Genomic DNA, 26,013 nt, shown 5'->3' on the forward strand with positions numbered 1-26,013 from the left:
TGTCAGTGTTCATTACCTCATAGGTGTTGTAGTTTCTTGTTTCCTGTCAGTTGATACAACTGCTGGTACTGTCTTTACAGACTAACAACCGTGCATCAGTGATATGTAATCTCTGTTGACTTTTGAAAGCAAAACTAAAAAATAGTTTAAGGATAATCCAGTTTTGGTCCTCAGTGCAGTTACAGACATTGTTTTAATATGAGTTTTAGTTGGATTTGCAAGGAACTTGTTATGCCACTTGTGTATTTGGTTCTCTTCCATACTTACACAATCAGGTTTTTTTTTTGTTATTATGATTGCTCTTTCCTGACCACTACCCCCATCAGGAGAAAGAATGAAAAAATAAATTGTGTTTCCGGCTGAAAGCTTACAGCACTACTTTGTTTCTTTACAAAAAACGTTTGGGTGGCTGCTGTTGATGAAGGCATCCTTCATTTGCCAAACCAACCTGTGGTAATCAGTCACCATTTGTCTGTGTCTGCCATGGACATTTGCTGAACAATGCTGAAAGGGGGTAAGCAGATCTGTCTGATCCAAGCCCAGGCAGCAACAAGGGAAAATATGGAAGTTTGACTTTATGGATTGGGTTCAGCTTTGTGGGGCTGCATTATAATGAACCCACCATTATTACTTTCATTTCTTATACTTTGCACTGCCTTTAAGGTCTGGTACACGGGTCTCCATGCTACACTTATCACCAGTCTTTGCCTTTGAATTTTTTGTCATGAATTGGTTTGCTGCTCAACATCTCTCTATATTGCTCAACTTGCTGGGTCTGTGTCATCAGGATGGTGAGTGTAAAATTATGTATTTTTCAGTGAAAGCTGAGCTGTCTTAATGAGTCATGAGAAGTTCAGCTGAGCTACACTATATCTTGAGGCACGATTAGTTCTTCCAGTGCCCTCTCTTTGCTTTCTCTTGTATTTCATCATGAATCACCACCTCGCTCACATCCAGCACTTTCTCTTCCTTTTGTTTTGCCTTGTTTTGGCTCTAAGGAAAGCTGCTGTTTAATTTGTTTTTCTGACTCGGCCACTGTCGCTGTCTTCTCCTTTAACTCATTACCCTCTTTAGTGATTCATCCATGTTTCCCTCCTGTTTCCACACACTATAGTAAAATCTGACTCCACTGCTGTGATCAGCACTTCCTTGTATTCTGCTAACATGGTGACACACAGCTGTACTATTTGATGACCAATGCATGACCAACACTATGACCAATAGCAGGCAAATCATCAAAGTCAGCCATAGTTTCCTGGCATATCATCGGTAGATGTTACTGTAAGTAATCATTGCATTTGCACTCCCTATACCCCCTTTCTTTTATTTGTCCTCTAGTTTTCCTCCATGCTGACTTAAAGGATGTGTAGAGGAAATACTATTCTGATTGATCTTTTAATATTTAACATAAGTACATTGAAGGAAATGTGTGCAAGATGAAAAAAGGAACCCCAAGCACAGATTTCTGCCACCAAGAAAACTTCAAACATCCGTTAGAGTGAGTCGTCTATAAAAACAAGGAAACAGTGGCCTCCACAGGGATCATTACTTCACACAACCCTCCCCGAGTCACACAGGAAACAAGCTTGTTTTCAGGAAAGTCATCAGATGACCTTGTTTCTGGGACTGGTACCATCACAGTCTTCACAGAAGACTGAAGATGAATTCACGCTTCCTTGTCTTCAGGACTCACAGGGCAGCGGTGCATGCAACCTCACCAGTGTCCTCATGTTGACGGAAATCCAAAACAAAGAGCTCACCACACTCTGAGTCCCCAGCGGTCATTAGTCACCTCTAACTGAGGAAGTATGTTACTCTATCTGGTCATGATGGGACATTTCACTCTGAAGTCTGTTTATGGAAGAAGAAAGATAAAGAACGGAAACAATGTTTTAAAGGCTTATACAATGGCATGAGAAAAAGGGTTTACAGACAAGACTTTAGAATATGGACATGTAAGTTTTCATCCTCTCAGTGTAGTGATAGATATAGACCTGTAATTAAATAAATAAAGTAAGATAAATGATAAACTTTACTTTTTTAATGAACATTCTGCAGTGAAGATTTATGACAACCACTTGAATGTAACATCAAGTCTCTTGGTGCCCACGCGTTTTTGCCACAGAACAATGGAGATTTTAGAGTTTATGAGGTGCATGGAATGCACCATTTCCATGTCTGTTTGTATCAAACTCTGACACAGACCACAGTGGGAACAAGTCTGTAAATGAGATCAAAATGCAGAACAGATTCTTAGGATTATTATTATTATTTTATTTATTTATTTATTTATTTTAACTTAGTGACTACTTTAGTACATACACTTACCTGCCAGTACATTGAATAGACTTGTGAGATTTACCCCTCAAACACAAAATCCACCCATGAGTGTCACTTCTATTTCTAACATGTGAAAGCTATTCAATCTATCTGTATCAAGTAAGAAAGATCCTCATTTGAGGGTGTTATTTTGTCACCAAGCCCCAACAGCATATTATAATGAATCCCTCCTGCTATGTTATTGATACGCTGGTTCCAAATAGTGACTTTTTTAATCAATGGCAGAAATGGATGAATATTTACAAAGGACATGAAGAGACCAGACAAAAATGAAATACTCAGGAACCAACATTGAACTCCAATGCACATTATTTTACAAATATAAAATTGTCCATATTGTCACCACATAGTCAAGTTAGACCATTAAAAACAATTACTACCACTACTTGGTTATAAAACATGCAGTGATGCTATGCTGAGGCACAGTAAGGCCAGGCAGCGCCTTGCATAGCAGTAGCCACCCACTGGTGTATGAGTGTGTGTGTGAATGGGTGAATGTGTGGAATTGTAAAGTGCTTTGGGCACCATGAAGGTGTAGAAAATGCGCTATATAAGTTCAGTCCATTTACCATTTTGTGTCGTTTCATCTCTCATCAAATTCTGTGAAAATGATACCTCGATCCAGTAAATGAATACATATTTTTTTCATTTTTTTTCTGCTGTTTTAGGGATGTTTGTTTTTTTTTCACATGATTGTCTTATTGTGTAGTGCTGTTATCATTATTGTGATGGGTGTGTCTGTGTCATGATGATGTCAATTTGTGAGTTAATATGATTTCCACTTCCACGCACAGTTCAGTAACATGAGTTGATCTATCTGCATATATTAACATAAGCCAATGTTTTTTCTTTGTTTCTCATGAACACCATCAGTTGATTATGTACATGGAAGCAGGGAGTACTTTGACAATCCCTTGCAGCACTTCTCATACTGTATCTGATGAGACTTGGCTGAGAATTAAGCCAAAATGGTTCAAATGGTTTGTTATCGCAAAATCACATCAAGGAAAAAGAATGAAGGGAAACATTTTCATGGTGAGAATCATATGTTCAGCATGTCTGGTAAGACTTGGATGATGACACACACTGAAAACCTGGACTGTGTGATTGAGTACCTCTCCTAGGTCTGTGGACACTGAGTTTTTAATGTCCTGACAAAGGCTGAAGCTAATGACTGTCTAGAATGTAGGAAATCACAAAAAAGCCTATGAGTTACAATGGCCTGTGGAAAATGGTCTGCAGTAATATAAACAATATATAATTAGCAGTTAATGGGCTAAAACCTGAAAAAATGTATGAATAATTCTTTAGGTCATTCCTGACATTTGGGGTAGCTTTATTACACAACTGGAAAGAATAACGAATGCTAACATTTGGTTCCAACATGAGAGGCACTCAAGAAAAGATGATAACCAGTGCCAAGGCAGTCCTGCCATTTTTTTCTGAGGCAATCTAATTATAGAGACCCTGGCAAACTGTCTTTAATGATGCAATGACTGCAAACTCAAAAAGTCTCCCTCTGTCTGCCTCCTCTCGACTCTGCCCCTCTTGTCAGTTGTGTTTGGTTGTATGGGACAGAAACAGCAGCTGCTCATAAGTATTCATTAGTCCTGCTCGTGGATTACCCCAGACAAAATGTAAGAGCACAGATTGGGCTGCACACAGTGCTGCCTCCTCCAGAACACAGCGGGCCCTTCTCACTCTCCCTAAGCACTAACCACAGCTGTTCAACACCACTTGACTTTTCCAACAACAATGTTCTTGGATGACTGCAGCCGCTTTTGTTCCTGCTTACTGAAACATTTATCTGACTTGCTTTTCAGCTCATAACATCTCCTCACTGTTCTGTTTTGGATAAAACTTACTTTGGTTCTTTCCTACTCATTCACAAACTGTTGAGGAGATGCTGTCAGGGGTGATGTTTGTTGACATCCTTTTGGTTGTTATAGTGATTGCCTTTGACTTCTGGCCTCTGTTGCTGCTGTGTTTCTGAGCCCATGTTTTTCCACATGGCGCTATACTGTAGTCCAGTAATCCTCATATTTCATCATTTTGTCATCTGGCAAAGTAGCACACATACTTACTCATTCAAAAAAAGTTTTTCCTCTTTTCTTTCAGTTTGTCTCCCCTTGAAACATATGCACCATGTATCGTTTGCCTTGTGTCTCCCAATCAGGACAGCTGCACTGGCTGGCTAACACTGAGAGCCCCTCTGTGCCCACATATGTGTACCACACACACACACATGCATGAACACACACTACAAGGTCATAAGTCACTTCATGCCACCTCCCTCCTCCCAAATACACACACATGTACCCATGTCATCGCCACTCTTGTTCCTGCGACTCCACCCGCTTGGTTCGCTGTGTCTGAGCTAACTCTCCTACTCTCTCTGTTTCCATGCATTCTCCCTCCCTGAATCCCTTGATACCCCCCCCCCTCCTATCTTCTGTCACTACAGCTGTGTGTCAGCTGTCGACTTGTCCCAGTCTACTCAGAGATGAAGCCGAAACACAGAGGGTCCACTGGGAAGACAGACTGGCCTCTCTGTCTCTCCCAGCTGTCACTCCCACTTCAGATTTCCACTTATCATGAGGCGTCTTTCCTCCCTCTTGCTCCACCACTGGAAGCCTTCGTCTATCACATTCAAAAGTAAAATACACACAGGGATAAAGCTATGAAAAGCCTATTTTTTTCCAACCATCTAAAATATTTGTATGGTAAATCATCTCCGTAAAGTTGGGCAAAAGAATATAGATTAAAAACGGAGCTCCATCTTCGTATAACAAATTATGAAGAAGCCCTGCATTGAACTGGAAACACGTGGTGTAATTGTACAACCTTTGCCCGTCGGTAGTTGGAATTGGCTCTGACACTCCTGTAATGCTTTCACTGTGGTTTGGAAAATGAGTGGATGAAAACAATCAAGTCGGGTTCAACCAATGAATCCTGGCTCATTATTGGATTTGATATTTTATACATATTAGAGTTACTACTTTTTAGAATACAATATCAGGTCAAATAAATTATTTTTAAAACAGGCTCTGATGCTTCGTTGTCACCACTTTTAGATCATTACCGACAGAATTAACCATTTCTTGACTTGATTGCAGATACGGGGGATCTTGGTTCCATATAATGAATCATTTATGTTTCCATTTCCGAGACCATTGTTATCAAGGATGTGTCAGCACAGAACTTTTCATAGTGCACCATCCAAAGACATGGACTAATAAGTTAATTGGTCAACTATGCATGTCAGCCCTGTGATGTACTGGTGACATGTCATGGGTACACCCTGCCTTCGCTCGAAATGTAGCTGGGATCAGCTCCAGCACCCACCAACCCCCTCGAGGATGAAGTGGTTCAGGAGATGAATGAATGATGTATCATAATTGGGAAACTAATTATTGTGTCCAGCTCCACTTTTGGAATCCAACTTTTTTGAGTCTTAGTAATGTTTTGTATTTTTCCATAGTCTATTTATCATTTGTTCTTGTATTCAAGTGAAATCAGCTTTGGCAAACTCTTCATGTAGTTTGGCATACAGCTTAATTACACTCATTTGTAGCTTTTCCCAAAATTCAGTAGATGACCGAATCGCCTCTAAGCAGCAGACATGCACTTTTCCATTGCTGTTGTCTTCTCTGTTTTCTCTCTCCAACCTGTAGAATAAGACATATGATCACAACAGATGTGATGTACATTAGGCTGAGGGAAACTATTTTTTAGTTCCAGCTGTTAACCATGTTTATGGGTCCAAACCTGTTTTGGTTGAAGTGCTGCAAATGGTTCAACATTAGGTGCACAAACAGGAATAGTGGCCTTGAGCAGTGACCTGCCTATAGCACTGTTTGATTTGTTACATGTCTGCACTGAAATGAGAAAATAACATTCCTTATTCACAGGTATTCATTTAAAGTCCTTCAGGTAAAATTTGAAAAACAGAATAAATGTTGTTGAAATAATTGTACTTTATTTATTTGAGCTGACAGTCACTTTGATGCTCCGTTGCACAATAGTTTCTTTGAGACATTGGACAAAAAATCTTTAATTAGCTTTCAGCATTATATAATTCAAGAGATCTGACAGGAAACAACACTTCTACAGCTCCTCTGGACTGGACTTAACAGGCTGTGTTGCAAAGGTTTTGTCAATCATGGGTGCTTTTATGGAGGTAGGGGTACAATCTGTGATTGACATCTTTAATTACCCATCTGCTAATCTGCTAAGATTCTGTCAAATGCGACCACTCTACTCAGCACTAAGGTTTTTACAAATGGTTTTAATGTGGTTATCAACCTCCATGGTTACTTAGAATTGGTATGAGTATCTGCCCTGAGCAAAACATGCCTTTCTACAGATTTCCAACTTAACACAAAATGTCTGTGGTGCAGTGTTTTGCTATGTTGATGTAACACAGATTACATTTCTGTTTCCATTATCTCCAAATGCTGTGACATCTGTCCTTCTGTTCTCTTGTACCAGTTGAGGTTGACTTTCATTTCGTCAATCTGTTTGCTATTTCCTCCAAATAGCATCTCCGTCTCCATGATCTGAATACACTCATTTCTATCAAGGAATAACTGGTCTGGAATCAGCAGCTTAGAGAAATGATTGACATATCACATAGAGAAGGAACAGAATTGTCTAGGAGTAAATACAGTTGGCTAATTATACCACCTTCAATTACCGAGATGTTTTGTAGCCTTTCTAAAGGCTGTAAAGTATTGTATCACCACATACTTCTTCCAGAGAGAAAAACAAATTGGTGTGTGAAAGTGGGCCTTTGTTTTCTTGGCCCTGTGCGGGTTTGGTCCATTGCTGAGCTCGGCATGCCAAAAATTGAAAACAAATGACTGTGAGGCATGTTGTGTGCTTTAGACTAAGTGGATTTGATTGATGGAGTGAAGTTATTGATAAGAAGGTGAGTGTGTGAGCTCAGCCCAAGGCCAGAGCTGTATGTGAGAATGTATAATGTGTGGGTGTGAAAATCAGATCAGCAGATTAAGCAAATACAAAAAAGTCCCAAAATATATTTCAGAAAATGACTTTCTATATGTGTCTCTGCTTCTCCTTGCAACAGGTATGCCTGTGGTCAACAGCGTGTCTCCGGACAGGTAACCAGGAGTGTTGCCTGCTGTCATGGCCTTGCCAACTCTGCAGCTGTTTCCTATCACTGTGGTCACAGTCCTGCTGGCGTTAGTGGCATCCTGCAGTGGACCATGAGTGGCACTTTAAACCCAGGTAACACATTTACAGGTTTGAAAACAGCTCTCGTGTTCTTTTTTACCCCTCGGACAAAGGTTATTGTAATCATTTTGTCGTCTTCCGTCCGTCTGTCTGTCCGTCTACCTGGTCCATTCAATCCATAATAGCATTATCTGAAGAAGGCATTGAGATATCTGCACCAAATTGATACTGTGGAAACATCTTGGCATGGAGCAGAAGCCCATTGAAAATGGGTGACCATGACCTACTTTTCAAGGTCAAATGGGCCTTGTGCAATTATAGTATCTGAGTACTTCAAATAGTAATATGGCATGTAATAAGTTTTTACACAAAGACATCTAATCTAATTTATAGGGCAGTAGCTTTCAACAGAATCTTCACTATATTTCGGGGTATTTAGGGTATTAAAAGTGCGCAGCAGTTATGTTTATTATTCTTGAATTAAACCTCAAATCCTTTGGACACAAGCTGCTTCTCCAGCCTTCTTAGTCTACAAGTGCACTCTTTACAGATGTGGCCCATTTTGTGTCCGTAAAACATATTGTGTCCATTATTCCCTCGTGTACTAGTAATTTATGAATCACTCCCAAGACCCAGAGTGCAACAAACTGCACCTCCTGCTTATTAGCTTAGCTCAGGGGTCAGCAACCCTGGTCCTAGAGAACCACTATCCTGCATGTTTTAGATGTATCCCTCTTCCAACACACCTGATTCAAATGATAAGCCTATCCTCAAGCTCTGCAGAAGCCTGATAATGACCATCAGGTGTGTTGGAAGAAGGAAGACATCTAAACATGCAGGATAGTGGCTCTCTAGGACCAGGCTGCTGACCCCTGGCTTAGCTTATTAGCCATCTAGCTACCTCTTAACGTATGGATGTATAATTTCAGATATTTAACTCAGTCCCCTCTGTCAGCTGCTGCTGAGTAAACTGGATAAATTAAAGAAATATGACAACAGCAATGTGTGTGTTACGGGTTGATTTTTTTTGAGGAACAGTGTTAGAATAGCGACAGATGGCCAATATGTGTCATATGTCATTAGGCATTAGCAGAAGAAGCTGTGAAGTTAGTCAGGCTAAAGTGATATCTGTTTACAAAGCACCCAAAATATGAGAGCTAAACAAAAGATTTCTTCTTGTGTTAGATAACTTCTGGTCTGATTTATTCAGGGCTTCCTGCCAATGATTTGAATAAAGAGCAGTAAGTTCATTGTTTTGAAGCTGAAGTATGCACTCAGTCAGATTTAGATGTTTGCTACTGTTAATTTTCTCAAAAGCTTTTAAGAGCAATCCACTCAAAGTATTAAAGCTATTGAGTCCAAATGTGAATAAAATGCCCCTCTGTTTAAAAGAATATAAGTGGTATGAACATGACTCAAATTGATTCAAATGTGTTTCTGTTTTCCACTGTGAAGCAGGTCTAAAGGATTCAGCTCTGAAAAGTCTTATCATTTAAATACTTCTAATGGCATCTAACAGTTAACATGGCATTTACTGTATGCTCGGGTGGTGGTACAATTATGAGGTATGTCCTTGGGAAATGTTTGATCTGTAATGGGCTCTGGTCCCAAAAGGTTAAGGACCCCTGCCTTAGATGATTGCCTTTCATCATCCTTTTGCCCTTTTTCTATCTTTGCTTCCTACTGTCCATGGGCCTGATGTTTGCCCATCCTGCTGCTATGACATTCTCCTCACATTCTCAGATCAGTAAGACTCATTCTCTGCCTGCTATCAACAGGCTATCCTGTGTCCTCTCCCTGTCTGCCAGCCAGTCGTGTGTAATAGGAGAGTGAGATAGCTGGGCGGTCCCCCCCAGGCTTGTCAGGACCGCTAATGCACAGGCAGCTCATGAAAATGTCAGTCAAAATGTCCGAGAGGGAGCGAATGAGGGGGTTAGTGAATGTGAGCCAACCAGGTGTAACCAGAGGAGACTGTTTGCAGTACGATCAACCTTGTGACTGCAGCAGCTAGACAGCAATGAGTCTAGAGCCACCACAAAGGATTGTTTTCACGATCCTTCATTTGTTTTAAGTAGGTTTTCAATTAATCTACAAACAGTGTTGGCTACTTTAAAATATATTTCACTAGATAATACAGAATATTTAACACATTCCATTATATGGCACATGTGAATAATACACTTTTAGTATTTATGTTGTATTATTTTATGATTATTGTGGTGTGAATGACGTGACATTTACACAATACTGCTTCCTAAAGTAGTTGCAACCTAGTCAAGCAGAATGTAGAGAGCTGTAACCTCTAGCAAAATGTAAACACCAAAGTAATGTGATGTTCTCTCTCCAAAAACCATGAAGAACCAATTTTGAACATTATTTCCACCACGTCAAGTTAGATGGAAAACAGTATGAAAGTTGAAATAAAGTAATGTAAATGTATACTTCCACAGTGGAACATTTTGTTTTCATTGTGTTTTCTAAGTGCATTTGATGGCTTTTAACTAATCCTCTTCAAATAAAAATAGAGCACTTTTAACTTCTTGTTTTCCTACAGCATGAAACAGGTGGAAAATATAGAAGAAAAATAACAATGATGCAATTTACTGTTCAATAGAATATTCACCTTGACTCAGCATCATTCTCTGAGTTATGTCTGGACATGTTGCCTACAATGTTTATATAAGAAATGGATTTGTTAATTCAGGGGCTAAATGGAAGTTAATGAAGCTTGTTCCTTTCAAAGAGAGAATAATGCAGATGTATACAGGTGTGCAACAGTTGCAAACTTTTGGGTAATACTAATACTTAAAATGCTGACACTTTGGTTGATATCTGATGTCAGTATTATTTTCCCTTTTTTAGCTTACCGGCCAACAGGCTGTAAGCTATTGTCGTCATGCGTCGTTGTCTGTCTTCTGTCGTTGTCGTTGTCTGTCGTTGTCTGTCGTTGTCTGTCATCATCTGTCGTCGTCTGTTGTCCGTTACAAAAAATTTCAATCGTCGTCTTCTCCGAAACTACAATTCTGATTGACTTCAAACTTCGTATACAGCTTCTTTATGATGATGTCAACACAAGGTATTGACATTATTTCGATCCGGATCTGATTCTGGATTTGGTGCGACTTTGAAAAATTTTCCCATTATAACAGATAGGAAGTGGATTGATACAATAAATCAGTAAGTATTAATGATATCAAGTTGGAATTTGAATTTTTTACATATCTGGTTGGAATATGACCAAAACATGGGCTATTTCTGTAATATAATAAATACACATAACTGGGTGATAATAAATGGCATCTGGATACATTTCCCAAAGCTTTTAATTTGGCCGGTAAGCTACAGGGCCATTGGTCCTATTTTTTTAAATTTTGTTTAGGTCAACAGTTCAAAAGTCTTCATCACATTATTTTTAAATGAACATAACAAATACAATAAATACAGTCCTACAGATTTACAAACCAACCTCAACTATAACGCAACAGATAAATAGCGACCACTGCCATTAGAGGAATTATGTCATTACAGGCACTGGCCAATATCAGCAAATATTATTCAGTGATGATGTCTGGGCATAATACTGGGATCAGCCATCACATTCTGACCACTGACAGGAGAAGCGGTAATAATAGTAATATATTATTTCATTACAGTGGGACTTTTCACCATGTTGGATATATTAGGCAGCAAGTGAACGTTTAGTCATTGAAGGTGATGTGTTGGAAGCAGAAAAATAAGCAACATAAGGAACTGAGTGACTTTGACCAGGTCCATATCGTAACGGTGATGACTGGGTCAGAGCATCTCCACAAATGCAGGTCTTGTTGGGTGTTCCTGGTCTTCAGTGGTTGGTACCGACCAAAAATGGACTAAGGAGGGACATCCCAATATCAGAACCACTAAGCATCTGTGGGAGGTGTCGGACAAATAAATCCGATCCATCAGGTCCACCTTTCTACTTCCAGGACTGCAGGGATCTGCTGCTAACATTTTGGTCCAGATACCACAGAACACCTTCAGAGATCTGATGGAGTCTAGGATCAGAGCTCTTTTTGTGGAAAAAGGGGGACCTAATTTTAGACAGGTGGTGATACTGTTCTGCTCCCATAGGTCTACCTGTTTACTTGTTGTCTAATATATCCCACCCCTGACAGGTTGTACTGAAATAATCAAAACTGACACCACTTTACCTGTCGGTGGTCAGAATGTTCTGGCTGATTGGTGTATATCAGTGCATCCCTTATTTTTATGTGATCCCTAACAATATCCTTCAAAAAGAGCCAAAGGTGATGCCCTCAGATATTGGAGTGGTTTGAGAAGCTGGGGAAGTGAATGTTCAGATTTATCACACAATAATTTCAGCATTAAATGAAACTAGGATTGACAGTTAAGCTGATCAGTCCATGTCAGATGATAAATAGATTGTGACACAGCAAATTTACAACAACAAACTCACTTTTTGTCCTGAGGAAAATTGGAATATAAACTGACGTCAAGGTTTAGTGAAAGAACTTCATGAAGAATGAGAAGATGTGATAGCAAAAGGCAATATGAGAGAAAGGACACAGAAAAAACTGCAGAAGACTGGTGCTGTGATGGTGATGATTGTCATGATCATCATCATCATCATGTAATGAAATGGGCACCTGTCTGCAGGGTGTGGATGAACATTTTGTGTATGTGTGTCTGCTGCACCCGTTGGGGTTTTTAGGGTTTGTCAAGCAGCCCAACATTCCTGTGCGCTGACTCAATGACAGAAACTGACACCCACCTCACCCCCGCCTCTTTCTATCACCCTCAGCTTCCTCCCCATATCGCTGTCAGTACCCCTTTCCACTTTATCACCAATCTAACCCTCCCTTCAGCCCTCACCCTCCCCACCTCCTTTCAAAATCATCTCCTCATGACTGACTTCAGATAGCTGGGTCGTGGGGTAATCCCTGCCTGGGACCATGCTATCTGGATCAGCTGATAATGCGTGCCTCTGGAGTGGAGTCAGGAGCGATATCTGAGACCTGTCTATGTTCTTCCATTCACCCTTCATTTCTTTCTCTCTTTTGTTCTCTGCTGCAAATCCCCGAGCAGTGGCAACAGAAACAAGGGGCGATACGGAATGACTGAGGCCCTGAGGACGTGGCTTTGTCTGGGATGTAGAGCAAGTCACAAAGACAAAAAAAGAACAAAGAAAAATATAGGTGTGGGCTTCAGAGGAGATGTCCACACTCAGCAGGATACTGATGACTTCTTTTAATGTAGTCAATTTTTACAGGACAGATGGGACTTAAAAAAATAAATGATGCAAAACAGTGCAATTGCATTTTACATGAACTCATTAGCACAGACTCTACCCAGAGAGTTTCTATAACAAATTACAAAGGATGGAAACTACTTGTGCTTTTTCTTCTGTTCTCACTCAGTGTCTGTGTGGGTTATGAAGCGTGAAGTCCAGAAGTTTTCCCACAGATGACATAACAACATTATGCTCCGTGACCAATGATGGCTGCCGACACTGTTGACATATTAAGTTTCCCCTGGATATGGGGTCCATACAAATGAGAATGTTACTCATGTCTCTATCTGGCGGCTGTCTCTGTTTCTCGCTCCCTCTTTATCTGTCTTCCTGATTCCTTTTGTCAAACCTTTCCTTACAGCTCAGTGTCGTTATGCCTTGGGGATGGAGGATGGCACCATCCCAGACTCTGACATCACCGCCTCCAGCGCCTGGTCAGACTCCACTGAAGCCAAACATGGAAGGTAGTTTGTGTGTGTGTGTGTGTGTGTGTGTGTGTGTGTGTGTGTGTGTACGTAGCGAAGTAGCTGAATGTTTTGTACCACTAACAACTACTAAATGCGGCTTTACAAAAAAATGTAGATCCCATAGACTTCCACTGAATCCACTACAAATATTAAGTAAATAAATATTTTAGTATTCATTCTGTTCTCATATATTGTATTTGGATCCTTTAATGAGTTTATTGCTGGTCGTTTTTTCAATTATTGCTCCTTTAAGTTTTTTTTGGCTAACACAAGGCTTGTCTAATGAGTTGAATTTTCCATAGTTTTGTTTGTTGAATGAGGGATTTTTTTTCCTGACAGCTTAACGGTAGTTGTGATTAACAAGTTAGACTAACAAGACGATTAAATGAATTTGTAATGTAAATTGCTGCTTTACTGTGTCACCTAGCCTTAGTGTGGTATGTTTCACCCAGTCTGCCAGTCTGGGGAAGTCATGATGGTTCTGTCCACAACTATTATAAGGCCTATGACTGTGCACTAACCTGTGGGGACCTGCTTCACTGTGGGGTACAGTGTTGAGACTTTAGTTTAGGATTAGGTTTAGATCAGGGTGTGGGTCAGTTTTAGACATTTCTTTGTAATATTCAGGGTAAGGGATGCAGGGAATGCATTATGTCCATGGAGAGTCCCCACAGTGGAACAAGGGATGAATACCAGTTTATTCATTTATTCCACTTGGTTTCTTTGACAGCACAGCGTTGGGCACAGTGGTGAGCACTGCACCTCATGTCAAGAAGGTTCTGAGTTTGATTTCTAGTTGGATCAAGGCCTTTCTATGTGGAGTTTGCATGTTTCCTCATGCTGTGGGGGTTTCCTCTGTGTCCTCTGGTTTCGCCGCTGTCAAAAATATGTGTGCTATGTTAATTCTCATATCCGTGCCCTTGACAAAGGGACTAGCAGAGATCTGGAGTTGGTCCCCAGGCGCCGTCAGTGGCAGCCCAGTGCTCCTTGTGAATGTGCTAAGATAGGTTAAATGTAGGGGTTGAGTTTCCCTATGGGAGTGAACTCTAAATTACTCACTTTACTTCAGTTAACTATTACTGCGACATCACACTAGTACTCGGTGTAAAAAGACAACTACAGTGTGTTTGCAAGATTTGGTTGAGAGGATATTTTGTATAGTCAGCAGTGTCACTGACAGCTCAAATGCATATTTTAAGATTCTGGGAAGTAATTTTGCTTAGTTTCTTGACAGTTATCGATTATTTCTGGGAGATAATGTAATGCAGACTTTTTAAATCAATCTGCAATTTAACCAGAGAATGGCAGTTTTACCATTACAATTTTAATGCAGAGTTGACAGTCATAGATATGGATTAAACTTATAGTTTTAAGCATGTGTTAATTGATTTTATAACGGTTAAAATAATGAAGGAGAACTCTAAGAGCATGTACCTCAGCCAAGGCCCCACAGTTCTGTCATTCAGTTAAAAGCCCTTTACCTCAGATGTTTCCACTATTCTTTAATCGTAACCTACTGATGCAGTTTTCTCAGTTATTAGCATTGGACAATTAGTTACAGACTTTGTAGTTTATCACCTCTTTGTCTTTTTTCTTATTAGCTTTGTCCTTTAGCCACTGAAATGTAATCAGTTCATTCTTGAGCACGAGTGAATGCCAGTGCCAATTTTAAGACATCTCGTCAAACCGTTCCTGAAGTACAATGTTTTAAATGTAATGGAGACTGACAGGGCACAACTTGTTATGGAGATGCTGCAGAATGTAAATGCAAATCAGTGCAGTAGCTTTGTGTAAACTGAGGATAACAAAAACATAGCTGCCTTTGCAGAGGCACTAATTAACAATGTTTATATTTCCATAAAAAGTGAAATGTAAATGAAATAAAACTGGTGTGGGTCTTTAAAACTTCCTCTTCTGAGCATTCTTTGGGTTAAGTATTGACTCATCACAAAGTCAAAATGTCACTTTTGCCCTTTTACAAGTGATTAGTTACAAAGTTAACTGCATGCTAACTAGAGTGATATGTCTGTGTAGTTTTCTACAAGGGGTAAATGCTCACGTGACTCTGAACTAATGTGTTTGTCTGCATGCCTTCTTATGTCTGGCTCCGTGCTAAAGTAATTTGTCGGAGGTCTATTAGATTATGATAGGAGATGATAGTGTGTGTCTTTGTAAAACCCACACGGTAATTATATTACCACCTTGTCTGTCTGGCAGAGGTCAGATTCATGAGGGTCGAGTTAAGCTTCCAACATGTTACAGCCATGTGTGTGCCTTCATTTGTCTCCATGAGTCTGCTGGGCTGGGGCTCTTGGCTGAATGTCTAACCATGTGAAAATGATTATTAGCCCCAGCTCTTTTTTAAGAGACTTCAGGGAGAAAGCAGAGAGAGTGCAGTGGACACAAAAAACAGAAAAAAAGTGATAGTTGGATCATTGCTGTGGTGGAAGAAGAGGAGAATGAAGTCCAAAACAGGGTTTCAGGAGAGAAAATGATTGAGGGATGCAGAGTGCTTTTTTTCATGGGTGCAACCGCTTTTATTACTCTTGGGCAATGAAATATTAGCATATTGGTCTGAGAGAAAGAGGGGAATGGAAGAAGGGAATAGGAGAAATGAGAATGAGGAAGGAAGTAGAGATGAATGAAGAATTGGCTGGATTTTAGGAAGGAAGCAAAAGACAGACCCAGAGAGAAATAGGAGAAAAATTAGGTACTTGGCAGTTGAGTGTGCTGTAATGTTAATCCTGCTGGCTGGTGCACGGTGGATTTAAGTGTGCCACAGTCACATTCCTCCTCTCCCCCCTTCGCCCTCCTCTTTATCTCAGGACCCTTTGTGAACAGCAATGTGTTGATATCATCTTGCAGTTTTCTGTTGCATGATCTCACCCATCAAAGGAGGAACGGGTCTGATTAAAATATGAGCGTTGCTGTCGGTGCGACCCAGTTGATATTGTGATTTGTTATGGCGGTCTGAGCAGCAGCTTTAATTTTGAGAGAAGCCCCCACAGTGGTCAGAGTGTGGTTGTGGCCTGGCGTCCACACTGAAGCTCTTGTACAGCTGATCCAGTGTTCACAGCCATGTAGCCAAGTTGTGGTTTTCATGTGGCCAATATGTAGCGGTAGTATGAACTGGCTTCTCAGGAAGGTCGCACAGAGGGAAAATGTTTTTAGTGGTGCATGTGTGTGGTCACGTCAAGTCGAGGAGCTCTGTAAATGATCCGCCCTAACAGTTTACAGCAGATCTTGTTGTGAGGTTTTGAAGAAAGTGTACTGTAATTTTCACTCTGCTCCTTTCATCTCCTCATGAGCCCTATGTGGTCTCAGTATTTTCCATCTGCAGCATCTTTCTGTCTTTACCCATAGCCATGACTCTGAATTTTGTTATTATCCCTTTCAGACAACATTGCCCTACTTATATATGAATGTTTGGCTGCTGCAGAATCCAATATTTATGTTAGCAGAGGAGTCGGACTATTTGTATTCAATTCTCAATGGTACCTGCTTATGCTGCCGGCACTGTGGGTTTTAATGTAGTCTGGCTTGTTGTGGGTGTTTTTGTAACTTTGTGGTTGCATTGTTAGATGTTAGAGTAGGATTTGGTGAACTTTTCAGTCATGATGCATAACAAAAAGTTTTTGTATTTTGTCTTATCTAAAATTAACTTTATCTCTCTGTTACTGTCAGGCTGAGTACCGGAGAAGGGGACGGGGCATGGTGTCCTGCAGGAGCTGTTTTTCCCAGTGGGTCAGAATATCTTCAGGTCAGATTTTGTAGTTGGTCTTCTCTGATTTTTAAGCTATATATATTACCAAATTTAGGGTGATTTAAAATAACACTGCACTATTATATTTTGTGATATTGAATCAAATCTCAATAACATTGTACCAATTTTAAATTAGTATTTGTATCAGACAGCTGATTTGATGTTATCTTTAAACCCCTTCATACTTGATACTATTTGATTCTTGCATAACAGTGTTGTTTTAGTGAGTTTTAATAAAATTAGGGAAATAAATCCCAACATATCATCTAGCTTACACAATGCAACTGCCCCCTGTGTCATGATACGTATCATATTGCCAGGTTCTTGACAGATGAGAGGTAAAGTTATGTCCCTTTCAGTTATATATGAGGGACCTTACTCAATTGCAGTACAGTGCATATATACAGTAGATTTTTGATCGTGTCTGAATAATGCCACAATTTATATGTGCGAAGTTTGTCATAAGAATTATTTGCAAGTCAAGGAAGTCAGTTTGTCATAAAACCCTTGAGGTATAAAACTGTGAAAATTCATAATTATAATTAAAGACTAAAAACCCAAAGTAGAAGTAGAAGTCATCCTATCTTTTCCTCTCCACAAGCTGCTCAGAGCCTTTGAGGATGTTTCTGCATCTTTCAACATGAACAGACTTTCACTACGTTTAATGCTTTTTATTCATTTATCAACAACAAGATGAAATGTTCTGAGATAATAACCTTTTGGAGATGGAGATCTGTAGGACATGAAAGGAAAGGTGCAGTCCGTGAGCAGTTTAACAGTAAACTAAACTGTACTTTACTGCATATATCAGAGTCTGAGTTTTTTTTTAATTTTTAATGTTATCCTTTAAATTAACAACCCTCATATGTGTAACTGACGGCACAGCTCAAACACGACTAAAAAATCCTTTGCCTCTTGCCAATGACCACTATATTGTACACCGAAAGGGGCAGGACCTTCCCCTCTATACACAGGTATATTATCTTGTTAGTGATGTGATGGTGTATTTCCTGTTTTCTGCAGGTGGATCTACGCAAACTTCACTTCCTGGCTCTGGTTGGTACCCAGGGTCGTCACGCTGATGGGCATGGCCAGGAGTTTGCCCGCAGTTATCGGCTTCAGTATTCTCGTGACGGAGTGAAATGGATCACCTGGAAAGACCGCTGGAGCCAGGAAGTAAGAAGGTTTCTTTGACCTTAGTAAGATCAGATGAGTGGCCCAGAAACAATGAGCGTCTGTAGTGAGAGCTTTGTCTGTTGGTCACAGATACTGCTGTCAAACAGTCAAAAATTTCTCTGAAAATAATAATCATGCCATAATGACTCCTATTATAGTATTGTAATTTAATCCAGTAACATTTGAAGGATTTGTGCTCCCGTCTGTCTCAACTGCAGAGAGACTCCTGTGTGCAAAAATCTAAATTTGAAAAAGAAGCCAAATGAGATTTCTTCAGACTGTACATAGTGACATGGGGTGAAAACTGTATATCTGGGCATTTAAAATATGCATTCACAGTCAGACGTCCCCTGTACACAGCAATAATCTCAGTATATTGCCATGATGCACGTCGGACTTTGAGCATATATCGCAAGTGTTTGGACAGATAATTTTCGACCAATGTGAATAACAGTTTCAGATTCATATTATGTTTGTGAACTGTAGGTAGAATTGATTCATGATTGAGACAATACACCCACATTCAGCACACATTTTACAGACAACACAGATGGTAGAAAAACATGAGTAATACACTCAAGGCGCACAGAAATGGGGAACATGACCATAAAAACCACCTAATAAAATAATTAAATAACCATTAGTTGTGCAAGCTTAGTAAGAATAGTTTGTTTTAGTAATGGCTGCTGGAACCTTTTACGGGAATAGTCCATCTACAGTATACACACTAATTAGTCGAAGCCACACTTGTGTTTTAAAAGAACTGAACGAAATGACACATGAAGGTCAAACAGATGACTTGGATTTTTTGTTACTAATGATAAACAACTCTGTTTGTTTTGGCAGCTTAATATGAATGTGTTGTTTTGAGCACAGAGGGCTGTATTATTCATCTCCAGTTGATTTATTTATTAAGAAGTGGAGCAATTTGGCAGTATTTCAGCAAAGATCTCTTAAATAACATTTCCTTTTCAGTGTCCATGTTTTCAACACTGTGCAATGAGTGGCCAACCTTGAGCCGATAAAAGAACCTCTTATTGTGTTTGGTCAGCCTCCATTAATTTTTTAATACTTTGCCAGCACAGTATTTGGTATGACTATATAGTAAAGCAAGGTAATCAACCTAATAACCGAGCAAAGAGTCATACTGTGTTTGTTCTCCCTTTTCAGTTTTTAATATAGAGCAGCGCCATGCAGCAAATATTCAGAGGCTGCAAACCAATGTTAAAGTTGCTCCCACACTTACTGTGCCTAAGGTGAACACTCTAAAACTCACTTGATCTGTAACCATTCACACCTCTGTGTATCAAAGAAAAAAAAAATCAGTCACTTCATTTGAGCTTTTCAGAGACTAATAGAATTTGAAGACACATGCTGCATGAAAATCAGAGTGTAGAGGCAAGTTCCATTCAAACCCTCCTGATAACGGAGGCGAGCGATGCACTGTTTTGATATTGAATATTTTGTATCCTGTAGGTGGTGTCGGGGAATGAGAACACCTATGATGTTGTATTGAAGGATCTGGGCCCACCTATTGTGGCCCGTATGGTGCGTTTTTACCCTTTGGCCGACCGAGTTATGAGTGTTTGCCTCCGGGTGGAACTCTACGGTTGTGTATGGAATGGTAAGTGTTTCTGTGGAGGTAATACACACATAAACAGACTTGAAATGTAAAATACACCATACCTCTGTGGTAACTTATGTATTCATTTGGTCTATTATCTGAAGTACGCCCTCCAGGTTTAGGTAAATCAAGGCACAACCTGACCGTGTTCAGTGTTGTCATAGATTTTTACGACTATATCAGATGGAAAATAGTGGGATTTGTTCGATGGTAATGATTACATATGCGTGTTTTCCCCATACATCCCATGCATTGATTTGTAGCATTGAATCAAATTTACAACCTCACTGGGGTTTGCCCAGATAAAAGACGCCTCCCAGTGATAAATGGTGTTAGTCTCTATGTTTCTTGAAGCACAACACTGACTAACTGAGTATTTATGACTGGCTCACCTCCTCTGCTACCCCATCCACCTCCCTTAGACAGCACTGGGCTGCCTGTAAATCAGAGCTGTCACTGAGGCTAAAAGCCCCAGTTCCTAGTTTCTGTCCTCAGGGAAACCATCTTTCTAAAATATGCTCAGATGTGGATTCTGACGCACTGCAACACAGTTTATCTGCAGGCCAGAGATTATACAGATTATACTGAATGTCAAATTTTATACACATTCACATTATCATTTCATCCTGTATCAGATTGTATGTTGTCCTTCTTGTCCTTCCTGTGTTTATTTAATATTCAGCAGTATGAACCCACTTGACCCTAATGTAATCCCGCAGAGGTACAAGAGTGAATTACATATACAGGCGCACACCAGAGCTGCAGTCTGCAGACAAACATGCTGTAAATCCAGTGTGAAGCATTGTTTATTATGGGTAGCAGAGCTGTGGGCTGTAGTCTGACGTCAGCGTTGTTCTTAGGGAGCTGGCTGATTAGCTGTATGCTGAACCGGAGAGGCTTGAGTTTCACTGGTTAATGGTGGCTGGGGTTTCACAGACCCAAGCCCTCGACCTAATCATTTGTTTTATTACTTAAAAACCAGCTGTTGCTGTTTCACTGCAGCACTGATTACCGTTAAACGTTGGCTCAAGAAATGCACTCAGCTTAACAGAAATAAAACAGTTTCACAGGCAGGTTCTGGATGAATGTCTTCTAAACATAATATAAAATGAAGTTTTGTCACATGACTGAATATTTGTTCATCTCTTGTTTTGTGTCATTCAGATGGGTTGAAGGCTTATACAGCTCCAGCTGGTCACATCATGCACCTCTCTGGCATGCCTGTCTACCTAAATGATTCCACCTACGATGGCAGCACTGAGCAAGGGTAAGATATTCAGCAGCTCTAGCTGATATATTTTTATACATGAGTAAGCGTCTCATTTCCATACTTTGCCTGGATTCACAGACATGTCCTTGGTAAATTGCAACAATGCTTTTGCCAATATGACTGTGATAAAACATCCCAAATGTTACAGTCAATAAAGTGGAGAGAAATGTGGTTTGATTAATGGAAGACCAAAAGCCTCTTCACAGCGTCCATCACATCTGTTAACACTAAAGTGGGATGTCAGCCAATTCTTTTTCTTACAAGTAATTCTGGTGTCCGCCTATCAAAGGGAATGACATAATTTTTTTCGTTGCTTAGGGATTTGAGGCATGTTTCCTGGCCATAGTGTTTTGGCAGGAAGAAAAGGGGGGATGAAGAAGAAATTGGGGAGGTCCTCACTTTCATAGGCTGTGTGGTTAATGGGGCTGAAATGTTTTGCTAGCAGGCGAGCTAGTAAGAACACTTTTGATGTAATCCAGACATATTTGCAACAGATGTGGGTGTATGTGTGACCTTTTTGTGTTCAGGCACTAGACGTGGACTGGCCTGTGTATCTAAGTATGCATACCTATTTATTCATCATGAATGCATTTGTAAATAGAAAGTGACAGCCAGTCTGCAGCATCAGCAGCATCATTTCTGTCAACAGCTACAGTTTAGCTCATGCTCTACTGTGTATGTGTTTGTGCAGGATGCAGTTTGGAGGCTTGGGTCAGCTGTGTGATGGCGTCCTGGGAGGAGACGACTTCATACAAACTAAAGAGCTGAGAGTGTGGCCCGGGTACGACTACCTGGGCTGGAGTCGGGAAGCTCTTGGGCAAGGCAGTGTTGACATTGAGTTCCACTTTGAGAAACCACGTATCTTTCATAACATGCAGGTAGGCACCAAGAGATGTGAGAATATATACAGTATATGTGGGTTTTTTTTGTATTTAAATTAATGTCAGAGGGTTATGCAGGCTGTGGATTCCTCAGTGTAATGTCTGTGTTAATTTGAGATAATTTTTTGGGGCACAATAACAACAACAGTACACAGACATACCTGTGGCTCAGTGGTTCAGTTACATTTATCTCATCTGCAATATTTCATTTCAAGTCCCACTAACCGCATCTTTCCTGTCTGTATCTAAAAAAAAAAAAAAAAAAAAAAAAAAAAAAGAACAATGAAGTCAGTAAAAATTGCAAACTGCTTTCATACATGGCATGCTTCCATTTTAAAGGAGATGATTTGATTTTGCAGAACACTGATGTGTAATACTGAATATTAAAGTCCATGATGTGATTTTATTTTGGAGCACACTCGTGTAATACTGATTATTAATGGAGTAAAATAGTTTTTCTGCGAGGCCTTATTGTTTTAAAATGAGTTCTTTTCCATAAATGATTCTCGTGTATTATGTGAAACCAAGTATGCTGACAAAGAACTATTAACTGTTAATTAATGCATTGATTCAAAAAATAAATTACCCCATTAGCACAAGTCAAGAATGCCATTGTGATAATGGTGGGACATTAGGCTGATTCTTATTTTTTTGCATCTGATGAAACTCTTTAGAAATTACTGTTGAGTATATCCAGCCAGTTTAGCTGATGCGTGACCTCTAAAACTAACTCCACAGCAGAGTTGCTTCTTTTTTCACTAGAGTAACACTGTTAATGTGCTACCTCTCCAGAAAACTGCATTTGACTGGAATAGCTCTGCATCCACTTAATTAGTTTTAATGCGTCGTTGTTTATCATGGGACAGTGTGTCTGCGATCGGTTTCTGGGTGCCACTGAGTTGCATCAGACTGTTTGTGCGTCTGTGTGGCTTTTGGGGTTAGTTTGTAGAGCAACAGGGGGAGATGATAATATGAAGCAACACAGTTTGAATTATAACTGGGTTGTCACGTTGGACGTGGGATGGAATGTTGGTTTGGGTGGGATTTACCCTATACATGTGCAAAGTGAACAGCAGGAATCGCAATCGGTGTTATGAGATGACAAGTAATCTTTTATGTATCAGATGAGCTGCATCATTTCTGGAACTCTTTATTAGCTTTTCCCTTCATCTGCATGCCCATTCTTTTCCTAGTGTTTCACAGTTACCCTTTAAAATCCTCCCCAGGGGTATTCCTAGTGTTTTCCAAAGCTTATCCTGTTTTTCCTGCCTTTTCCCTAGTGGTTTTCTGACGCTAACCTCAGCTGACATAACACTGTTTTGCTGGCCTGGCAGAGCGGATATGTCAGACCCACAGGTCAAATAAATAAAAAAGGGGAACCTGAACCTAACTCTGCCTTGACCTATCTCTGGAGCCCACAGTTTCTTAACCCGCACCTAATCACTCTCCCATCGGGAAGTCTGCTCTTTAACCTTTTGTTAGTCATGACCTGCATTTCCTCCAACTCTAATAGAACATGGTTATTCTTCCGCAGGGGACCCACACAGCACTAACTTTGCAAAGATACAGTTTCTGTCATGTGGGATTTTGTGCAGAACTTTTATTTGTAACCCCATGTAAAAGACGGGGTAAGAAAACAAAAAGATCACACAGAATTTATAATGGAAGTAAGATTTATGGTAAAACATAATGAATGCAAAGTTATGCTCTCAAATTATGCCGAGTGTAGGTTATTGGAGTTGGATTCCCTTAAGGGGTAGAGAATTACTTTGACTCTATTGACTTATTAGATAGACCCCCACTACCACCAAAATACAGGAGAAACCTCCCCCCAGACTCAGTTGCACGTGAACCCGACATCTGGTGCAGCTGTTCCTCATGTGTCTGTGTGTGCATTAACATATGGATTAAGTTAGAGTGGCTCGGCCTGTATTAAGTGTGAGGTTAATACCAAACCTGTCAAAGCACCTCTTCTTCCACCGAAAAATAAAAGAAACCTACGTAGTATTCTGTCAGGTCTATATTTGATCTCATATACAGACTCCATCTTCCTATTCCTCCTTATCCTTCTACTCAAACTCATCTTCCTACTTCTGTCCACAACAATACCTCATGTATTAGATCTACTGTTATAGATTACTCTCTTCTTGGCCTTTCTTTGATTCTATTAGCCAGAAAAATAGATCTTCATCCTCTTCATCCTTCATCCTCCATCCGCCTTCTGTTATAAACTTTCTTTTCCTTCAACCCCTCTCTTGGCTCTGGTATTCTACGTTAATTCACTTGTCTCACTTGTGCCAAAACAATTAAGGGTGAACAAGATGAATGTGTCATTAATTTTTATGTGTTAATTGAATCTCGTCCTGCTTGATTCTCAAATCATGGACGACCAAGGTCTTGATTTTTCTCAGACTTCTGTTATTTGCTCAAGGGCCAAGCTAATTTAGATGTGTAGCTAATTAAAAGACAATTTGCTCAACTGTGCTCTTTTTTTTTCCCAACACACTTTTTCCTCTAGGTACACAGTAACAACCGTCACACACAGGGGGTGCGAGTCTTCAGCAAAGTAGAGTGTCTTTTTAAGCCTGGCATCCTCCAGCAATGGTCATCTCCTGCCCTTACTTTGCTTGTGCCTCTGGAGGATCTGAAGGACCCTTCGTCACGACCCATCACCCTGCCTCTGGGTGGCCGGCCGGCACAGATTCTGCGCTGCAAATTCTTTTTTGCTGACCGCTGGCTGCTCATCAGTGAGATATCATTTCTCTCTGGTAAGCAGAAGAAAAATTTAACTGATTTAAAGAAATGTGTTTCTTTTGCTTTGACAGGCAGTTTTTCCCTCTAAAGAAACTTTGCATTTGCGTCACAGATATCCTAGCAACTATGCCTGGTACTGTCCATGAGGTCCAGGAGATATTCAGCTAATTATAGCCACAGGCAACAGAAAAAGAGTGACACCTGAAACAGATTGTTTTCCTGTAGTTTTAGTCCAAATAAGCTTTTCTTTAAATGCTCAAAGTCAAATAAAGGGTAACCAGAAACCTGATGAGCTAGTTTTTGTTCCAGACTTAATACGACCCTCCACAGACGGAGGCAATGATGTTTTTGTCCTTGCCTTGCGCTTTTAATTAATTTAGGGTATCAGCATTTTTCACAGTCAGTGGCCTTGTCTAGTCCCTGACCCTGGCATTATTTTCAATGAAAGGGCTATAGTAATGCTATTCTTTTCTCATAAACACAATTTGAAGACAAACAGGATAAATTAGTTTAGCCCAAATCACATAAAAGGTGTTTAAACTTCAGTTTACAGACACACAAGCCCTTTAACATAGTGGTCTTTTAAATTAATTTGGAAGGTATAATGATCCTAGTCTTTGCTATGTCCCTGTTTACGTGGTGAACCAGACCCATACAGCAAACAGAAAGAGAGAGGGGTTTCAGCAGCCTCCCTTTAGACAGGATTTATGTGTATCTGATTGGAAGTCAGATGGAGCACTCCACCGCTGCTCTCCAACTGAGACTGCTGTGACTAATTAAACTGTCCTCTCTGCTCAACAACACTGTCAGTCTCAGTGTGATAAGAATCAGCAAAGTTAACTTACCTCTGCTAGTTAAAATGATTCGGCTCAGCAGAGGTCTGACATGCTGGGGAGCTGGAGTGGTGCCAGGCTTTTGATGAATGATACACAAGAGTTGGCCTGAGTTCAGAAAACTGGCTTTACTTTCCATCACCAAAAATATTAAAACCATCTAGTCTTTTGTAACTTAATTTCTATCAGCAGCAGTACAATGTAAATACATTTTCGTGTTATTATTTTTTTTTCCCTTTTCAAGCTGTTTATCAAGCACTTGTAGACGTCATATTCACCCAATGACCAAATAAATGGAAACAAATCAATCAAACACGATTATATTAATTGTCCCCTTCAAGTAGAAATACAGGTAAGGAATTTATTTTTAAGAAAAAAGCAAGCATCATTTATGTGATGAATACATAGTGAGAGTAAAA

The 26,013-nt window shown here is 40.0% G+C and overlaps 1 protein-coding gene across 8 annotated transcripts in view; it reads left to right on the forward strand.

Annotated features, from left to right (window-relative positions):
• ddr1 (discoidin domain receptor tyrosine kinase 1) overlaps window positions 1-26,013 on the forward strand; it is a 49,386-nt gene that overhangs the window by 6,273 nt on the left and 17,100 nt on the right. For all 8 annotated transcript variants that reach the window (XM_030157369.1, XM_030157373.1, XM_030157370.1 and 5 more), the window contains 8 exons: window positions 7,430-7,590; window positions 13,188-13,290; window positions 16,978-17,053; window positions 18,080-18,232; window positions 19,709-19,856; window positions 21,021-21,123; window positions 21,818-22,004; window positions 24,526-24,775. In XM_030157369.1, coding sequence (XP_030013229.1) covers window positions 7,569-7,590; window positions 13,188-13,290; window positions 16,978-17,053; window positions 18,080-18,232; window positions 19,709-19,856; window positions 21,021-21,123; window positions 21,818-22,004; window positions 24,526-24,775 — 1,042 coding nt within the window. In that variant the 5' untranslated portion in view covers window positions 7,430-7,568. The remainder of the gene's footprint in view (window positions 1-7,429; window positions 7,591-13,187; window positions 13,291-16,977; window positions 17,054-18,079; window positions 18,233-19,708; window positions 19,857-21,020; window positions 21,124-21,817; window positions 22,005-24,525; window positions 24,776-26,013) is intronic.

This window comes from Sphaeramia orbicularis, chromosome 16 (assembly GCF_902148855.1).
Source record: "Sphaeramia orbicularis chromosome 16, fSphaOr1.1, whole genome shotgun sequence".
NCBI lineage: Eukaryota > Metazoa > Chordata > Actinopteri > Kurtiformes > Apogonidae > Sphaeramia > Sphaeramia orbicularis.